Source organism: Crocodylus siamensis, chromosome 4 (genome assembly GCF_052110815.1).
Source record: "Crocodylus siamensis isolate JL-2025a chromosome 4, ASM5211081v1, whole genome shotgun sequence".
NCBI lineage: Eukaryota > Metazoa > Chordata > Crocodylia > Crocodylidae > Crocodylus > Crocodylus siamensis.
The window spans coordinates 159,441,234-159,460,455 of NC_143398.1; the positions used below are offsets into that span (position 1 = coordinate 159,441,234).

The following is a 19,222-nucleotide window of genomic DNA, read 5'->3' on the forward strand; positions in this document are numbered from 1 at the left end:
CCTTAGACAGGGGAATGTCTTTGGTTGGGACCTTTGGCCCACCCCTTCCAGGACTCTGTCCCACTGATGCTACAGAGAAACACAAATAGAAATACACATCCATGACACTCAGAGCCAGTTACATGGGGCTTGTTCAGAGGAAGGTAAATATTTTTTCATAACCCCTGTAGAACAGGGCTGTGCAGCTGGTGACCCCTGGGCCATCTAAGGCAGCTGAGAGGTTAATATGCAGTCCACACAGATACTCCTGCCCCCACTGCTCCAGTGGCTGGAGTGACCAGGCTCCCCACCCCACCTCACCTTCCTTTAGCTTCTGGTTCTTGCCTTTGCTCCTGAGGATGGGGCCAGATGGCAGGAGGGTGCTGCGTACATGGTGGAGGGTAATCTGGGCTGCCTATGCTGTAAGAGGTGAGTCTGTGCTGCTTGTGCTCCATGTTCAGTGGGAAGAAAGTGAGCTGCCTGGACAGCGCATGTGGTGGGGGAGGGCCGGGTTGTGCACACAGCTACAGGAATGCTGGGGGTCCGTAGCCCATGTGGCATGCAGAACCGCCACCATCAAGAACCTGGACAGCTCTGCTGCAGGAGAGTGCTGCTGCACCCTGTGCACCCTCCCTCATGGGGAGGTCTGTCTGTTTTATTATTTTCCCTTTGTAGCACCTGATGAAGTGAGCTGCTGCGCTTATGGAAACTTACGCATCTCTGAATGAGTTAGTCTGTAAGGTGCAAATCCACCTGCCTTCTTGCCTTATTTCCCCCATGAAATAAAGGGGCTGGAATGCAGCTCAGATTTGGCGTGGCAGCATTTACACACACTGGAGAGGGCAGTCACATTCTCTTTGCCCTGACTCCATAAGGAAATAAAATGGACTGTCTGAACTCCATGCTTTTCAATGTCTCCATTAGCCCCTTGCACCAAGTTTCATTGATCCAATGGATTTTTGGTAGCAGAAGGTTCCCTGCACCACCCAGAAGTGGCTGCATTTATTTGCAAGAACTTGGGTTCAAAAGATGTTGACTCAATATTTGATCTTGTATTGTTTCAGGGATAAAGCTTGTGGCATCTAGTAATATTGTTAGCATCTGGGCTAGGCTTGAGCCAAACCTGGGCTGCCCCATGTCAGCAGTCCACCAGGGCACTACTGTTGTACCACACGCTCAGCGTTGCAGTGTTTACTACTTGGATGCAGGGGTGGGGAGCCTGCCTTGTGAGGAGAAATGCTCTGGCAGCATAAAGGAAGAGGGATTGTAATTGCATTACACTCCCACGCAGCTGCCTGTGGTTTGTGCATTCATTTCCCTTCCTCCAACTTGCTGCTGCTCTGTCTGTTTCCCTTCCATTCCCTCTGACCTTCCATACCTCTCTACCTCCTGATCCATAGCACTCACTATTTATCCCTGCCATCTCTCTCCCACCATGCCAGTCCCTTGCTTGTGGCTCCCCACAGCCCCAACTCTTCCAAGCCGGCTTCTTTTCACTGCCAGGATCCCTTGGAGAAGACCAGCTGTTGGTGTGGACTGGGGTGGGAGGGGGTAACTTAAGCCAGCAGAATAATATCTAGGAAACAGCCACAGCTTCCCAAGATGCTAAGCACATTGCTCCTCTCAGGACATTATCAGATCAGCTCTGCACAAACAGACCCATGCTGGAGAGGGGAGCCAGACTGAGGTCTGGTGAACTCTCTGGGGAAGGAGAGTAGCTTCAGTGACAACCATCTCTCTTCCCCTAGCAGGATCTACAAAGTGTTTCCCTAAAGGGCTGCCTTCTCCCAAGGTCCCAGCTGCAGTTGGTCTGGGGAGATCACTTCACTCCAGCCCCCATGTCAGAAGATGACGAGTGGGGGGCATCTCCAAGAGCTTGGAGCTGCTTAGATCTGGGTCTTTGGCTTGAACTCATCTCTAGTGTCCAGTCTAGCAGGGAGGGGAGGGAAAGCAAGCTTCTTCATGCAATGGGAGGGTCACATCCAAGTGAAGTCACCAAACTGTGGTGGGGCTGTGTCCAGATCACCACGTTCTCCAGCATTTTTTCTCTCCCTAGATGCCTGCTTCCAGTGGCATTGGTGCTCAGAGGGATCAAAGGAATGTTGTAGGGTCATAATCCTTCTGTACATGGGGGATCTTGCAAAGAGACAAGACAGGAGACAAGATCAGGCACCTTGTGCTTCCTGCTGGGGCAGAAATTGCATGAGAGCTGGCTGCTCCAGCTCCTTCCCTCTCATCTGGGAGCAAGAATGCAATACGCAAAGGGTGAGAAGAAAATCAATGAACCTTGATTGATCTAGGGTTTGAAATAAAGGATCAAGGGTGGTTCTGATGTCCTCCAGACTGGATCCTCACCCTCCTATACTGTGGGATCTAGCACTGAAAGCCTGTCAAGACTTCAAGGCTGTATTCTTGGCCCTGCCACTGATCAGCTGCTTGACCTTGGCCAAATCACTTGTCTCCCTGCCTCATTTCCCCAGCCTGTATGGCAGAGATGAAGCATGATTTGGTACGTCAGTGCTGCAGACACAGGCACCTCTGACTGTCAATGATAGATGGGTTCTAATAATGGAAAAATCTGTCTTGCGTTGGATGTCCTGAACTCCCAGATTGTGCTGCCTGAAGACAATCTATCTGGGGAATAAGGCCAGGAAAGAGACAGTTCTTAGGAGGGGTCCACCACTCTCAACAGCAACAGAGGGATCAGTTTTGAGCCCCCTGTCTGGGCTGGAGAGTGGGGTCCTCCCTCCCCTTTGAAACTGGGATTAAGTACTGTCTCTTCACCTCAGTCTCCTTGCCCTGCAGTCATGAGCTAACACACCACAGCTACTTCTCCTGGATAGTGAACTAACAGGGGTGATGAGACATGGGGGGCTTTTGACAGCTGCATCCAGCTGAGTAGTTGCAGCTAAAGGGAATTGCTGTCTAGGGCTGTGCTGGGAACTGTGAGAAGAGCATGGGTTGGGGTGGGTGTCTCAACTCAGTTCTGATTGGATTGTGAGGATAACTGTGGTGACAAACTGGATCAGTTGCTGGTAGACTCCCAAGAGACCTCACATGAAGTTGCGTCATCATGGAGAGAGCTATGAACCATTGATTGAGAGGAAGCAGTGGGGAGAACCTGTCACTGATCCATTCATCCAAAGGCTTCAGGCTCCAGGGATGCCCACCTAACACCATTCCTCAAGCCAAACCAAGCACTTGAAGGCTCATTTGGTACACTCATCCGGTTTCCCCAAACCATGGCCAGAGGGAGCTATTATCTTGGTAGCCAATGCAAGTGGGTATCTCTCGGTGCTACCATTCACTAGTCTGGTGTTGGCACTTCTTGATGCTTAGCCCTTGGGGCTGAGACAACAGAGCAAAGTGGCAGGGCAGTTAGGAGAGAGAGGCTGAGGAAGGGCAGATGAGTCTCATTCCAAATGAACCACAGATCCCACCAGCCATGTGAGTTTTCCTCAGCTATCTCAAGGTGTGAATGCAGGCTCATTTGGTGTCCTTTCCCATGATGCTTTGCACCCACCATTATTCCCCAGTCTGTGCTGGGAAACAGAGGCTCAGAGGGAGCAGGAGTGAACCACGGTGAGACATGGTTTGTTTAGAAAAACATTGAGTCCCCAGAGATCCCTAGAGGAGGTAGGGTGCTCTCAAGAAGGTTCAGGCAGAAGAAACAGGGTGAGAAGAGGTGGTAGAAAGGCTGGCGGTCTTGTGCTCCAAGAAATGGAGACCTGAGCTAGCTGGAGCTACATGTGGTCATGCCACAGTACACACAGTCAAGCAGGGAGGTGGAGCTGTCTTGAGTACGGAGAGCTGCCTTGGGGGCCAGTACCATTCCCAGCCATGCCTCCCTGGCTGTGCATACATCCTGGGCAGTAAGGTATGGATGCCCACGCTGGCTCTGTTGGGTGACAAGGTGATCCAGTCCAGCTGGGAACCCCTTTCTGTGCCCTCAGAAGCATCCCTCACACAACACAAGGAGGCAGCCACAGGTGCCCCTGCTTCCTGGGTATGAGGGGCATCCCCAAGTGTGGAACCCATGGTAACCAGGATGCTTGGGACCACAGGGTACCAGCGAGCATCCCACCTGCCCCAAACCCTTAGCCCTGGGGGGAGCCCAGCCTGGCACACCTGAGCGGATCCAGAGCCACTTTGCCAACTGTGCCAGCAGGGTGTGCTGATCTATTACATCCCCAAAGCCACTCCCATCCCCCAGGGGGGAAGGAAAGAGGCACCCAGCCATTGGCAAGCCCAGAACTTCTGCCCAGAGGGGAGAAGAGACAGGGGAATTGGAGGAGCCTTGGTCCCAGCGAGGAGCTGGACAGGGAACAAGGACGGTGCCTTTATTGTAGGGAGGTCCCCTCCCATAAGATAACCCCAGCTGGAGGCTTGGCCTGGCCAGAGCTGAGGGCCCTGTGTGAGAAGGGCCCTCCTAATGCCACCACCCCTCAGCCGAAGCAGGGCAGCCCCTGGGGCCCGTGCCATCCACTTGCCAGCCGGGACATTGCCCCCACAGGCAGGGGGTGAGGGCGGCTCTGCCCACCCTGGCCCCGAGGGGACGAAGCCAGCGCCCCCAGCCCCGCGGCGCCTGCTCAGGCCGCCCGGCCGGGGGTGTGGCTCATTGTGTCTGCCGGGGGAAGGGGCGGGCGATGCTCCGGCTCGGGCCGCAGGGAGAGGGCGCAGCGGCGGCGGGAGCATGAGGCCGGCGTGAGCGGGATCCCAGCCCCGGGGATCAATGGTGCAGGACGGCAGCATGTCCAGGACGCCGTGCAGCTCCAGCCAGGACATCCAGATGGACGTGTTCGAGCACCCGGGCCTGCAGGTGACCGCGGGCGGGCGGGCGGGCGCGGCCCCTGGCGTTGCTGCCGGCCGGCCTCTTTCCTCGGGCGGCTGCGGGGGGAAAGGGGGCTGAGGCGTGTGAAGGGGACCAGTGTGTATGTAAAGGGTGTGTGTGTGTGTCCAGAGCCCCCTAGTCCAGCGGGGCTGGGGGTGGAGAAGGGAGGATTTGACCCATTGCTGGTGGGGGTGGCTGGGGACTAACCCCCTCCCTCCCCCCACCAGGGCTCCACCTTGATGAAGAAGCTGCTGGATTTGCCCCTCCTCTGCCAGGCCGAATTGGGGTGCCCCCAAGGGTGCAGATGTGGGTGGAAGGAGAGGAGTCTCAAGGCACCCTGGGAGATGTGGTGCCCACCTAACCCCCCCTTTGCAACAGGTAGCAATGGCACACGGGTTGGTGCCGCGCGCAGGAGGGGGAGTGGGCGCAGAGCCCGGGAGTGTGGCCTGGTGGTCAGGACACCTGGGCTCTAATCCCTGCTCGGCTTCCGGCTTGCTGTGTCACTGCTCCATGCCTCAGTTTCCGCATCTGGAAAATGGGGCTGACTCGCTGAGGGAGGCTGTGGGGCCAGTTGGGGTTGTGGGCAAGGCAGCTTCTTCACCAGGAGACTGGCATTTAGTAAACTGTCCCAGAAGTCACCATGTCCCCATCATGCCTTGTTTACTGGCAGCATGGGGTGGGGGGTTGGTTGGGTCTAGTGAATGGGCCAAGACGACCTCACTGATACGATGAAACTCAGCACATCCTTCCCATTGGCTCTGCCAAACGATGCCCACACCCAGCTCTGAGCCTTTCCATGGAGACAATTCCAACTTTGCTTTAAACACAGAGGGGCTTTGACACGGAGAGACTTGGGGTTGTGAGTGCGGAGCAGGGACCCCAAATGTACCTTGACAGTACCAGTCCTAAATGGGGAAAGAGACCCAGGACGAGCCTCTACTAGTTCAATGGGTGGCTCTTTAAATGGCCGTGATTAACCCTTTGCAACCCTCAGAGCTTCCCCCTCCCTCCTCCTTCCTCCCGGATGGTGGAGCCTAGCCACTAACTGCGGCCACAGCAAATGTGAGCCCTGGATGTTCCCTGATTAGAAAGACCGGAGAGGGGGAGGGAGGAGGGAGGAGGAAGTTCCTAAAAATATCGACTCCTGCCCTGTTCAGGGACCATGCATCTCCGGGCTGGACAGCAACTGGGCCCAGCTGTCCCTCGAGGCGTGCCTGGGAAGCGGCTGCCTCATTCCGAGACCAGCTCTGCCCTGACACGTCCTAACCGTTCTCCATGCATGGAAGGTCCTGACCTTGTCAGCAGCTTCCGGGGGAGCCCAGCCCAGAGCAGAGGGATGTCTTGGGCACTGTGATGACCCTCCGTCTCCCTGGCAAGGAGGTTTAGCAGCAGAATGGTTCAACCACCAACCTCCTGGCTCATCCAGTCCCAGTATCCTCCAATAGGAGGCAGCGTAGGAACTGGTGTCAAACTGGTTACTAAGCCCAGTGGGCTCCTTCTGTCCAAGCCCACTGAGGAGTGTTTGGAGAGAGAAAGAGCCTGATAAATGTTTCTATTTGAAGAGGAGCCACTAGGTTATGGGCTGACTCAGTAGGAGCAGGTGTGTTGGCCTGCTGCATGCATGCTTGCATGCATGCATGTATGTGTGTGTGTACGCATACACACACTTGCCTGGCTGCAGGGGCCTGTGTGGGTGTGTGGAGGGAGAGGACTGGTATGCATGGTGAAGGGGGAAGTGTGTGTGGAGGGTGTTGACAAGGACGGCTTCTGTAGTGTGTGAGCATAGGAAATTGTGTGTGCAGCTCTGTTTGCAAGGGGGCAGGTGTGTGTATAGCTCTGTGAGTATGTGGGTGTAACTACACAACTACAGGTTGTGACATGCGTGCAGAGCCAGGGGGTAGGAGCCTGCATGTGTGCACACTCGGAGAAATGTACCCTGCACTGTGTGCATGGCATTGGGGTTGTGACTGGTTCAGGTCCTTCCCTTACCAGATACAGACTCCCCTCACACCCTCCCCACAAGGGCTGGAGCTGTCTGTGCTGTCCCAGGGTCTCTGGAGATGGGGACAGGGTGACTTCCACACAAGAGGAAGCTGCTGTGGGTGCCCAATATGGGGAGGAGGGGGCACAGAGTGTTCCCTTTGAGGGGGGGCAATCTCTCACTCCAGTATTCAATCAGACCAGAATGGCACCACCCCTTGAAGTGTAGGCCAAAGGGTGGTGAGGGCCTATACTGGGATCCCTTCTCTGGGCTCTGGATCCCAGCTCAGCAGTGGACGATCACTGTGCTGTCTGGCAGTTATAAGGATGGGGGGGAGCCCAGCACCCCATTCAGCAGGGACTGGATCCAGTCGGCCCCACATCCTCACTCTCTCCATGGTGACTAGTCCCTGTGTTCATGCCTCTATTTCAGTCCCATGCCCCTAGGGATGATGTTGGCTGGGGGTAGAGTGGGGAGCTACTCTGTGCTGATTTAGTTGCCTTGCTTAGCCTGGTTGGGAGCAGTGGAGCCCAGGAGTGTGTCCCCTGAAAGAGTTAGCTGCCCGGGTCTAGTAGCCCTCCCAAATATACTGATGCAGAGGCAGAGCCTACCCCATTCCCAACCTTCTTGGGACAGACACTTAAGCACGTAAGATTGCAGGACATAAATTAGGAGCAGATCTCCTGGTCTCACTAGAGAAGCAGTTCAGCCCCAGATTATTCCACTACCTCCATATTTGTCACATCCTGCTAGAGCTCAGCACCCCAGCCTGGCTGCCAGCTCTAAATAAGCATCTGCCTTCATCTTCCTTATAGTGAGCCTTGCAGCAAGCATGACTGCACACACCTCACTCTTTCCCTCAGTACAGGGCACTGACAGTCAGCCCAGGGTATCACCCCATATACATGCACCTTCCCTCCCAGGGGGGCCTCCACCTGCTTCCCTCCTCTCTGCCTTGATTAAGCTACTGACTCCTCTGTGCTGATCCATGGGGGGGTGCCAGCAATAAGCAGGCTGTTATCTGGGGGTGCCTCCCACTCCCAGTCCGTTCCCAGGGCCAGGGCAATGCGGGTTCTCCAGCAGCCGCTGCAGTCAAGCCCCTTAGATCTGGTGTCATCTTGCCTTGCCTGCTGCACCCCTCCCTGTTTCCATCGGGGTGAGCTGACATGCCTGGCATTGTAATTAGCTCTCCCAGTAATTAGAGGCTGGCTGTGGCACTGCATGGAGCCAGATTGGTTGTGAACCTGGCAAGGATATTAAAGCCCTGGAGCAGCCAATTGATTGGTGCTTGTATCAGATGACCTGGCAGCGCTGTTTGCTGCCAGAGGCCTGGATGGCATATTTGGCTGAGTTTTAGAGAGTGATCTCTGCCTGCTTTTAGCCCTGTCTCCCTTCTCCCCACACTCTGAGCGAGTTCACAGGAGCTACCAGTGTTGCCTGCTCAGTCATGGGGGTTGCCTCAGAGGGAAGAGGATCCTACAGGCAGGCCTAAAGAGAGAGAGATATCCTCTGGGGACCATGCTTCGGGTCTGCTATAGAGATTTTTCTAGCAGAATAGATGCTCTCAGACCAGCAGGCTCTTCTGGCCTCCTGCTCTGTTTCCAGTGGAGACTGGCACACAATACTGGAAAGACATCTTCCTGTCCTTTGTGTTGTGATACTCAACCATAAGAGGAGGGGTTCCTCCCTAACCTTGCTCAAAGGATGCTCTGAACTGTGAGTGTGGATGACTCTTGCCTGTCTCCTGTAGCTTGCATTGCTGCCCTTTCCCATATATGCCTCCAGTGTGGTCACAGAAATAGCTTATAGTCTGTAAATTGGAGCAGGACTCCTGGGTTTTGTTTCCAGATCTCCTGCTTGGGTGGCTTTGGGTAAACCATGCTGCTATGCCTCAGGTTGCCTCATCTGTACCTTGGGATTTAGGACACTGACTTGCCTCCTAGGTGGTGATGGGAGGACCATCAGACTAAAAAAGGCCTCTTGGACTCTAGAATCTAGTGTCTTTCCACTTATTCAAGGAATCTCCAGCATCACCGCTTGAAACCCTCGCCCACAACTACAAGACACAATACCCGAAACACTGCCAGCATCCTATAATGTGCCACAGAAAATAGATAGCACAGAGACAGGGGCACTGCCAATGCCCTGCCACTGCAAGTAGTTGGATAATGTATGTTCAGGAGCTCCTAAGAAAAGGACCATGTCCCATGCTACAGAGGAAGGCAAAATACCTCAGTCTGCGCCAAGCTGACCTAAGAGAAAAATTCCTTCCCACCCCATAATGAGGTGATGGGTCTGACTTTGGGCTTGAAGATTCAGTCGTGCTTATCAGAACACTTCAGGAGTCTTCAGCGTCCTTCCTCGAGGAGTGCCATGAGTTATTTATCCTCTGCAGCCAGTGCCTGCTCCCCTCTGCCTGTGGGGCCCCATGTACTCGCTAACCAGGCCCCCTTCTCTCCCCCAGGGGAAATACGGCAAGCGGAAGAGTCGTTTCAAACGCTCGGATGGCAGCACCTCCTCAGACACAACTTCCAACAGCTTCGTGAGACAGGTACAAGCAGTGGGCAGGGGTTTGACTAGCTTTGGTGTGCCTTTTCTGAGTAGCACTGGCATGGAGCCCCAGGGGTACTTGTGTGAAAGGTTCTCTCCAGGGGACTTGACATGTTTTTCATCCTTGATCTGGCAGCAGGTGGTGATGGCAGGTTGCTGGAATACAGCAGCAGCAGGCAAGGGGGACAGCTCACCCCTGGCTGGCCATCCCCAGTGACTATAATAACCTCCTATCTAGTCCCAGCTCAAGAAATTACTGCTTAGCAGGGCTTTGGTTCCTGCTCAGACCCATCTCACTGTGTCTCCAAACTCTCATGTTTTGCAAAGAGCAGAGCCTGGACCCCTTTGTGTTAAAGCAACAAGAAAAGACCAAAGTGAAGTGTCCATGGGAGAGTGTGTGGGGTGCGTGACACCCTTTGTAACCCTGAGACCAAACCCAGTGCCCATCTCTGCCTGTGCAGTACAAATTTTAAAGCTGCAGGACACTGAATCCAAAATGTCCCTTCTGAGACTCTGCAGTTTGGGTTTAAATGACTGGGGTACTTCAAGCGCAAAAATGACTTCTTAGCAACCAGTCCATATATAGTCCCCTCTGGGTGTGAGTGGTGTGAGCACAGAACTGGAGTCCTGTGAGCCCTGCCTCGTGGGAATCGGTGTAGCTGGGTGACGATGTTGTTCCCTGGCCATCATTGGGGGCACAACACTGGCAAGACCTCATCTGCTTTGGTTCTGTGGCCCCAGGGAAAGCCTCAAGCCAGCTCCTTCCAGCCTGCATCTGGGAGCAGGGAAAGGTTGCAAGAGCTTCAGGAGGGCAGGGATCAGAGCTTGAAGGCCTCTTTTTATTCTGGATCCACTCTGAGCTTTGTTGTTGCCCGTGGCAACACTGCTTAGTTGTAACCAGGTCACTGCTGTGGATGTGGGTTGCTCCATGCAGTGGTGCATGCTGCTAGGGTGAGCTGGACTTGGTGGGGGCGGTGCTGGGGTTGGTGGTGCTGGCAGGGGCATTGCTGGAGCCTCTCTCAGCAGCCCAGCACAGCTCTGCCATGGCTTCTTGGGGCTACTTCTCCTATTGGGTTGTTTGAGCTCTGTCAGCAATCCTGCCCCATCCCTAAAAGCTGAGGTCTCCTTGCCCAGCCAGTGCCCCTTGCTGGGAGAGGCCACAGTGGAGCAGCACTGGTCTTTCTGCTCCCCCCCACCAACTTCTTCAGAGCCGTTGCTCCTCCCCTCTGCAGGGTCTTGCTGAGGGAAGGAGAGAGCCAATTATTAATCCAGGAATGTAGCAGCTTGACTCAGCAGGGCTGGAGCTGACAGCTGGGTAGAGCCTGCAGCAGCACCCCGCTCCCACCCACCACCACTGCTACCACGCCTGCCTCGCCTCTTCCCTCCACAGGCACATGCATGTGCTCAGGGCCAGTGTCGGGCAGCAGCCCCTCTCCCCCACTCCATTTTAGTTGCCTTGGCTCCAAGCCCCCAAGACGAAGTGGCCTAAAAAATATCTCCTCAGCCTTCCCGGGAGTGGGGAGTGCAACAGTCACCATAGCAACCCTCCCTTCCTCCCTTCCACGGGGATGGCCAGCCTGGAATAGCATGTTAAATGATGAAACAGCTGAGTCCTGGCCTGTGCTGGGTTGGGGGGTCTGCTGGGGGGCAGAGGGACAGAATGAGGGGCATGGCTCCCCCTGTCTATTTAGAGCCGAACGCCTGTGTCTCGTGTGCTGGGGGGAGCCCCTGGGGACCCTGCTCTGGCTTCTAACCCCCCTACCCCCCGCCCCGAAGTCAATGGGGATGGGTTCCCTAGGCTGCAGGGGAGTGTCAACCCCCACCCCCTTCCACCAGGGGGAGACAGGATCACATGGGGCAGAGCAATAGGATGCAAACAGCCCTCTGGTCTTACCCGTGCTGGCTAGTGGGGTGACCTTGAGGCACAGCAGAAGCCGAGCAGCCTGAGCAGTCATTTGAGGCTGGTGCGGGGTCCTCTAGGGGAGCAGCAGTCCTGCTCTGCCTTGCTCCAGGGGGGATGGCCTAGTCGCCCCCATTTCTGGCCACAGGGTGAGGACTAGGGGGCATGGAGCCCTCCTTGCTGATGCCTCTAAATCCCAGCTAGAGGGAGGGGTCCTGTGATCTGATCCCCACTTCACCTCCCTTCCAGCAGATGAAGGGAAGGATGGCAAGTGGTTGTCATGGCAATGACATGGGAAGATGCTGGGGGTGGGGGGCGGGGCACTTAGATGGTGAGGATTCCTGCAAAGAGTCCCCCGTGCAGTGGGAATTTAAAGGGCCAGTTTGTCTTGCATTAGTGCCACACACAACCAAGGGCTTTTTGACTCCTGTGCCCATCCCAGGGGAGCAAGTTGGTGTGGGTGTGTGTGCTGGGGTAGGAAAAGCTGAAAAGGTGCCTTAAGGTAGGTGCTGGGCCTGTCTGATGACTGCAGCTTCCTCAGTGCAGAATGGACTAGACTGATGGACACACACCCAGGTCTCATGGGCTTTGCTCCTTGGCCAGAGCTAATTCATCAGCTCCCAAAGACCCATCCACCCTCCTCCTCTTTGGGGTCCCCTCTCCCGCACCACCAGAGATGGGCCTGTCGGGATTTTTGGCTCAGACTGCCTATCCTGTCTTCACACCCATCTACCCTTGAAGCTGGGGGAGGGAAGCTTCGGTCAAAATCACTGTAACCTGATGGATGCCTTCAGATGTGGGTCTCAGTCCAAAGTCTGCCCCTGCCCCAGGTGAATGGTGGGGAAGAAGGCTGCTTGGGTGCAGGGCGAAGTGATGGAGCAGGGGATGGGTTTGGGAAAGGGTGAGCAGGGGAGGAAGACTCTTTAGAGCAGTGGGGTGTTTTTAGTCCAGGCCAGGGTGTGTCGGAGTGGTTTGGGGAGGAGTGTTGTATGGGTGGGGATTTTCAGTAGCCTGCAACTCAGGCTGATTCATGCAACCCTAGGCCTGGGAACAGGCCTTCCCAGCTGTACCCAGCAGAGGGCAGTATGAGCTCATGATCCATCATACCCCATGGAGGGGCAGCCCCTTGGCATGCTCCTCTCCTCCCCGCTTCAGGGGTGCTGCACTGTTCATTGTAGAGCAAACCCCACCGGATGAGAAAGAGGCAGGGCTGTCTCCAGTGTTGCTCCCAAGGGTACCTAGTGCATGGTAGGTTGCCATGGGATACATACATCTCCCAGCAGCTATCCCAACAGGGAATAGGGGAGCCTCAAATGGGATACTACCTGGATCAATCGGGATGCAGAGCTCAGCTGAGACTTGGATTGGAGGGATGTTGTACAGGACCCCCTCAAACAATATTAAAGTGGAGACCCTTGCAAGCTTCTGTTTTGTGGGGCATTGGAGAATACAGGGGCCACGGGTGTGTGGGGCCGACTCCTGTGCTATCTGAGTGTTGAGCCTGTGTATGTGGGAGGGAGAGGGTTAGGGGGGCTGTGGCATCTGGAGCTGTGCTGCCCTCTGGTGAATGCTCTGTGCAGAGATGTGCACTTCCTTCAAGGAGAGGTCTATTCAGGTCACTCCTTGGAAAATTCAGAGGGGGCCAGGACTGCCCAGTCCTGCAGCTGAGTGAACTGGGGCAGGACCCATGGAATCAGAGGGCCCAGAGGTAGCTGCAAACCCAAGGGCAGAGCAGCAGGGGGCAGCCCAGCTGCCTTAGCCAGAGAGTTGGAGAATGGGGCTGGATTGGGAGGTGTGGGGGCTTTTAGCAGTACTTTATTCCCATTGTCCTCCAGCTGGGGCCTCAGGGCCTGGGAGGGCTGTTGGGGTGAATATGGGGTAGTGGTCTGGATAGAAGGGTCTCAGCAACACTGGGGGGAGGGGGAAGAGTTGATACCAGGAGGGTTGTGAGTTGGGAGTGAGGGCCATTGGTAGAGCCACTGTCAGGCAGGATGCCAGGCAGGCGTGACATTGCTCCAGAGCCCCTAAGACCTCTGCTAAGCTTGGAGCACTTAACCAAAAAGGCTGGCAGGACCCAGTATACTGTGCTCCCTGCCTGGCCCCCTCCCTTGGCCAGAGCAGAGTGCTATAAAGTGACCCTTGGCACAGACCAGCCAGCACCCCCCCAGCCTGCCCACTGGGCTAAATATACCCCGGCAGGTTGCGAATGTCGCACTCTCAGTGTAACCTGAGCCCCATCAGCCCAGCAGCAGGGCAGAGCCGCCCCTGCTGCCCACTTGCACCCAGGGCCCAGCCAGCACCAGCAGCATGGAGACACCCAGCAAAGACCACCGCATTGTCCTGGTGAGCACCCCACCCCTGTTGACCCTCTCTGTCCCCACCTTGTTGCTTTCCTGCATCCAGGTCTCCTCAGGGGTTTGCTGCCCTTTGCCTTTCCTCCATGCTCTGTTTCTACCTGCCCAACCCCCTCTGGCACTCAGGGGGACCCCACCAGTTTGGGGGTATCCCTCCACTTCTGCCGCCCATGGGGCCCAGCTGGCCTGGCCTTCAGGGGTTTGAGGTAGCTTTTCTGAATGTGACCCAGCTGGCGGGACCCACTAGGGATGGTGTCTGTGAGCCTCGTGTCCCCCAGCCTCCTACTTTACCCCCAACCCTTCATTCCATTCCCTTGTCCCCCTGCATCCTCCACTACCCCATAGCCTCTCTGATCACCACAACCTCCCTCTCTATCCCTCCCTCTTCTGCTCAGATGGTTTCCTAAAATTACCCTGAGAATGAGCCAGGCCCTGGGGTGGGAAGGGAGAGGGTGTTTCTGTCTCTCTCTCTCTCTCTCTCTCTCTCTCTCTCTCTTGCACATGCACGCACATGCACACACACACTCTTTTACCCCCTTCCAGGAGGCTAGGGGTGGCAGCTTTGGGTCAGGGAAGGTCAGGATGGCTTGCAATGTGGGGAGATGTTGGGAGGGACTCCTGCTTGGGGTGGGACAAGTAGGGTTGGTGTCCTCCCCCAGCCTGGGAGAATGAGCTAACTGGGGCATCACAGTGTGAGCTGTACAGGGGGAATACTGGTGTTTGGGGGGCACTGTGTAGAGCACTGTAGAAGGTCTCCTCTCTCAGTTTGTGCTGAACCCCAGTGACCCAGCATGGAGTGAGTGGGTACTAGCAGTGGGGGAGGCTCAGGGTGCTAAGGGGGCACTGAGATTCAGGGGGTAGAAAGAGGGGTTTGTTGGGATGGAGGGGGCTTCCCTTCCACAGTGTGCTCCAATAGTACTTTAATGGGGTGATATATGTCAAGGGCAGGGTCTTTCCCCACCTCTCCCCTATCCTCCATTACCCTTGAGATTAATGGATGCTGTGCTACAGGATGGGAGCTCAGTGGAGGGTGTTGTCCCCTCCACTAGGGATTTCCAGTGGCTGTCAATGCTGACCTCACTATCCCAGCATGGCGCTAGGAAGGAGGGGGGACTGTCTTTTGATGAGATGTCAGACCAAAGCACTATTGGGCTGTCAAAACTCCTGTTGACTTTGTTCCTGGGTGCTTTGAGGTAGCTATCTTGCTTCACCTTAGAGGTGGCTGCATGTCACTAGTGTCACACAGCAGCAAAGTGCACTGGGAGTCTTGTGGCTTGAAAACTGGGAATATTAATGGCTCCTCCTTGGGGAATTGCCCTCTGGAGCCTGTGCCTCCTAGAGCTGAGCCCAGCTACTTTTCCAGGTGGAGATATTTGATCCCAGATCAGCAATCAGTTCAGGCTTCAGATTTATGGATGGGTGAAACGCAGGAGAATTTGGGATCTCCTGGGATGATTCTACAGTGGGTGGGTTTGGAAAGTATGATGTGGGAAAGGAGTTGTAAGAACCAAGGGAGCAAAATCTATGCATGAGCAGAGGAGGAATTCTCACCCTTCCAGTGACAAGAAGGCAGAAAGGCAGGCAGAGGTTGTGGTTAGGGAGTGGGGCTGCAAGATCTCTGCTTGAAACCCAGGGTCTGCCACTGACTGTACAGCCTCAGTCAAGTCACTTGGACCTGATTGCCAGGGTCCAGTATTTGTGGTTAGGGCTTTCCAAGGGGCCACAAAATTGCAAATCCACCCCTGAGTTCTGGAAAACCTGACCCTACACTTGCCTCTGTGGCTCGGTGTCCCCCTGGGGTCCTGCCCCTACTTTGGCATTCATTAGTACATGGTCAGTCCTTGAGTTCTGTAGGGTGGTGAGTAGCTCAAGACAGCCCTGGTGGCTTTAGTTGCTCCCCCGCTTCCACCCCAACTTCCAGTTTTGCCTCCATCTGCTTGGATCTGGCATCCCTGGTACTAGCAGATGTTGTTACTGGCAAAGTGAAGGGCATGCCTCTTGACGTTTGGGCTGGGTGCCTTCCTGAGCCAGGGTCAGTGGGGAGAGCTCTCTCCTTCCCACTGTAGGTCCCAGCAGGCTCTCACTGGAATGGCAGAGTTTGTCCCACCAGTTGTTCCCTTAGCCCATCCTGCTCCCTGAGATTGCTCCAAGATGGGTGGGTGATTCTTCTCCCCAGTAGCACTCACTTGTTTCCCAGTTCCCCCCACATTTTGCAGTGTTCTGTTTCTTAGTGGACCACGCACACATACGTACCAACTGGGCCACATGCCGATTCTAGTAATATATGACACTTGCTCAGCACCCAAGCCAATCACGTCCCTGCCCCACGTCACCGGCTCCTGGCTCTCTCCAACTCCCGCCTGCCAGTCCCTGCTGTCCATCCGAGGCAGGGGAGTTGGGCCGCACTGCCTCATAGAGATTGTGTCCCCTAGGCTGGGGGCTCCCCTTGTGCTCTTTCCTGGATGGGGCAGGGAGCCTCTAAGACCCACCACCGGGCTCCTACACCCTCCATGCAGCCAGCCCTGCTGGCTGCAGCTGCCTCCCCACCTGTGGAAGTCGCCCGTTAGCTGCATCTCCCGAAGCCGACGTGCCCCATCCGACCGGGGCCCCTACTCCCAGCAAACTGCCCCTCCTTAACGTCCCCCGGTCCCAGGCAGGATGTATCTGTATGGGCTGGATGACTCGGAAGTGGTGAGTACAATCCAGCCTTGGCTTTGGCCCCCATTGATCTGGACTGACCCTTTTTGGCAGCTGCTAGATAGACTCAGGGGAGGGGCACACTGGTTAGTTGCCTGTCTCTAGGGGTGAGTACCTCCTGCTCCCCCACCACCACCTCCAGCCGGGTCTGGCTGATGTTAATCCCAGCTTGGAGAGGTCTGTCCGTAGCACTTTTATTACAGCACACGGGCTCTGCTTGGAGTGGAGGGGGAGGTGGGGTGAGGAGGGTGCTTCAAAGGGGAGTGTCTTCGGAGGCTGGGGCTGAGGGGCCATGCTTCCCTCCCTGTGCTCCTGAGGAGGCTTCTTGAGTCCCGACCAGTTCTGGATGCTAGTGTAGGCTTGATTTCTCCCTGGCTGGGCAACAGTTGGGAAAGGGGGTCTTATTATCCAGTTCCTTAGAGCAGTGCCCCATCCAGATTCCCAGTGGGTTGTGCACTCTGTGCTGGCAGGGGAAGGGGGTCTGGGCTCTCTGCCTTGCTCCCCCCTGCTCTATGCCCCCCTCAGTGAGATATCCTTGCCCTGTCTCCCAAGGTGTATCTTCAGAGCTTATAAGATACAGTCTCTGTTATATATCAGTGTCCCTTGAGACCCACAGCTTTCTTCCCACCGGTTTGTTCCCAGGAGCCCCATGAGGGGCAGGTCAGCCTCCCAGCTCTGTTAATTTTTGACTGCCTGCCTGAGGCCCTGCCTGGTGCTGGAGTCCAGCTTAACCAAGCTGGTGTCTCCCAAACAGGAGCAAATTCTGGCTGAGTGGCTCTTTCCTGGTCCCGCTCTTGGCTGGTCAGGTCTCATGCCACAAGGGGGTGACTTGGATTCTGCTGAAGGTTTGACAGCTCTGGGGATGGAGAGTGGGGAGAGATGCTCCCGAGGGAGCTCTGAGAGTAGCACAGCATTGCAACCATCTTGTGCTGTTCCCCATCCCCAGTGACACTTGTTGGCTCCATAGGGTCACGAAGATGTTGATGTCAGGGAGGGGAGATGCAGGACATTTGTCCCGTCTCTGCCCCAGCAAAAACAGCAGCAGGGATTTAGAACCCAAGTCTGTGATTAAAGGGGAAGACCCCTTCTGTTCCCACAGCCCCGTGGAGCTGACTGCCAGCTGGCCATGGGGCAACTCCAGCACAGCCAGTGTGGGTAGATAAACATCCTGCCAGTGGGAATGCCAAGCTGAGCTTGAGAGTGTGCTGTCTGTGAGCACTGACATCTGGGGGCCTGAGCAGAGGCAGCTGGACTGATGGGGGAATGTTTCTCTGGGCTGGTGTCCCCCTCTGGGAGGGGATGAGGAGGTGCCCTGTGCCCTACCTGCACATGGAACCATGGGGTTCCTGCTGATGCCATGAGCTGAGCTGGTCCATGAATAGAATGAGTTTGCTGGTCCTTATGTCCCATTAGGTCCAGAGTCCCAAGTCATCTGGGTTCAGGGATGAAATAGCTAGGGGAGGGGCATTGTCAGGTCGGGGGGGGGCAGGGGGCAGTGCAGGACTGGTGGGATAGAGGGGTGTTTGGGGAATACTGCAGAGACCTCTCTATACTGGGCCTCTCAAATTACACCCCCCTTTTACTTTGATGCCCTTTCTTTACTGATCAGGTTCTCTGAATGCCTCCCTTTGCCCCCTGCCCGGGCTATACCTGTGGGGCTGGGGCAGCCCCAGTCTGCCAGCCCTGCTACCCTCTGAGAATGCTCTATGCTGGTGCCACACAGCCCTGGTGCCTCTGTTGACATCTGCTGCCCCCCATGGATTATTCAGAGTACCTGCCAAGGCTAGGAAGACCCATCTTTTGTAGCCAGGGGCTGAATTCTGGCCTACCCCCACCCTCTGCCTCCTTCTCACATCTCTGCCCCATGCAGGGGTGAGGTCCTGGAACCACCAGAACACAGAGGCTTATCCCCACAAGGGCTGTGCACCTCCCCCTTGACCACAGTCCATCCCACAGACTCTTTAAATCTTCCCTCCGCCGGATTCCTGGGTCATCCTGCTGCCTTGGGATCACCTGGCTTCATCATGCCTTGCTGCTCTGCCACCCACGCCACCTGGGAGCCGGGTTCTGTCCTGGGTTCTGTCTTTAGCTCTGGACAGGGAGTGGGATCTCACAGGTGAGAGTGAGAGGAAAGTCTGGGATCAGGACAACTGTGTTTTACCTGCAGCTCTGGGAAGGGAGAGGAGTCTAGGCAGAAAAACCTGGGAGAGAGAGAAGTGGGAAGAGAATAAGAGGACTCCTGGCTTCTGTTCCCAGCTCCAGCACAGTCCTTGTGTGGAGCTGTCCTGCCCTGTTGTGATTTGCTGTCCTGTTTCTGTACCCAGCTGCTTCACAACCCCTTGAGGGGAGGCAGAGCAGTCTGGGTGCTTATCAGCTGAGCTGTGCGGGTGGGACCATACTGGGGGTGTGAGACAGTGCAGAGATCTGACTCCCCCTCTCCTCCATCCCCCACATCCCACGATGGCTCAGAAATTCATTGACCAGTGTACGGCATTGCTCTTTTGGAGGCTGCATTTGTGGTTCCCAAATTGCCTCAGACATAGCCTGCACAGACAGACTGACTGAGAGATACTGCATGGTGTTTGGGGAACTCATCCTCCAGGCCAGCTGCAAGGGTCTAGAGGTGCCTCACTCCATCACCTCCTGGCCTGGGGGAAGCCTCTATCAAAGGCAAACTCCATCATTCAGCTCCAGGGGAAGGGAAGGGCAGGGACACCCCTTCCCCCCCACTCCAGATGGCCCCTGGAATCTCCTCACCCATTCCCCCATCTCCTGAGGCACAGCCTGTTCCCATTCAGGAGAGAGCTTCATGTGTGTTTCTAGCCCCCACTTCCCCCATCCCTTTTCCTGCCCATGGTGGAATGTCTGTTTCAAGGTCCACCCCCCCCCCAGCCCCCACATCAGGGGCCTACTTCTTCTGCCAGTGGCAT

The 19,222-nt window shown here is 55.8% G+C and overlaps 1 protein-coding gene across 8 annotated transcripts in view; it reads left to right on the top strand.

Moving 5' to 3' along the window:
• The first annotated feature begins 4,624 nt into the window (after positions 1–4,624).
• Positions 4,625–19,222, top strand: part of CACNB1 (calcium voltage-gated channel auxiliary subunit beta 1) — a 34,992-nt gene continuing 20,394 nt past the window's right edge. For 5 of the 8 annotated variants that reach the window (XM_090044546.1, XM_090044551.1, XM_090044547.1 and 2 more), the window contains exons 1-2: positions 4,625–4,798; positions 9,256–9,342. In XM_090044546.1, coding sequence (XP_089900672.1) covers positions 4,712–4,798; positions 9,256–9,342 — 174 coding nt within the window. In that variant the 5' untranslated portion in view covers positions 4,625–4,711. Of the gene's footprint in view, positions 4,799–9,255; positions 9,343–13,437; positions 13,585–15,993; positions 16,287–19,222 lie in introns of those variants that run through there. The other 3 variants (XM_090044550.1, XM_090044553.1, XM_090044549.1) reach the window with 2 other exon arrangements.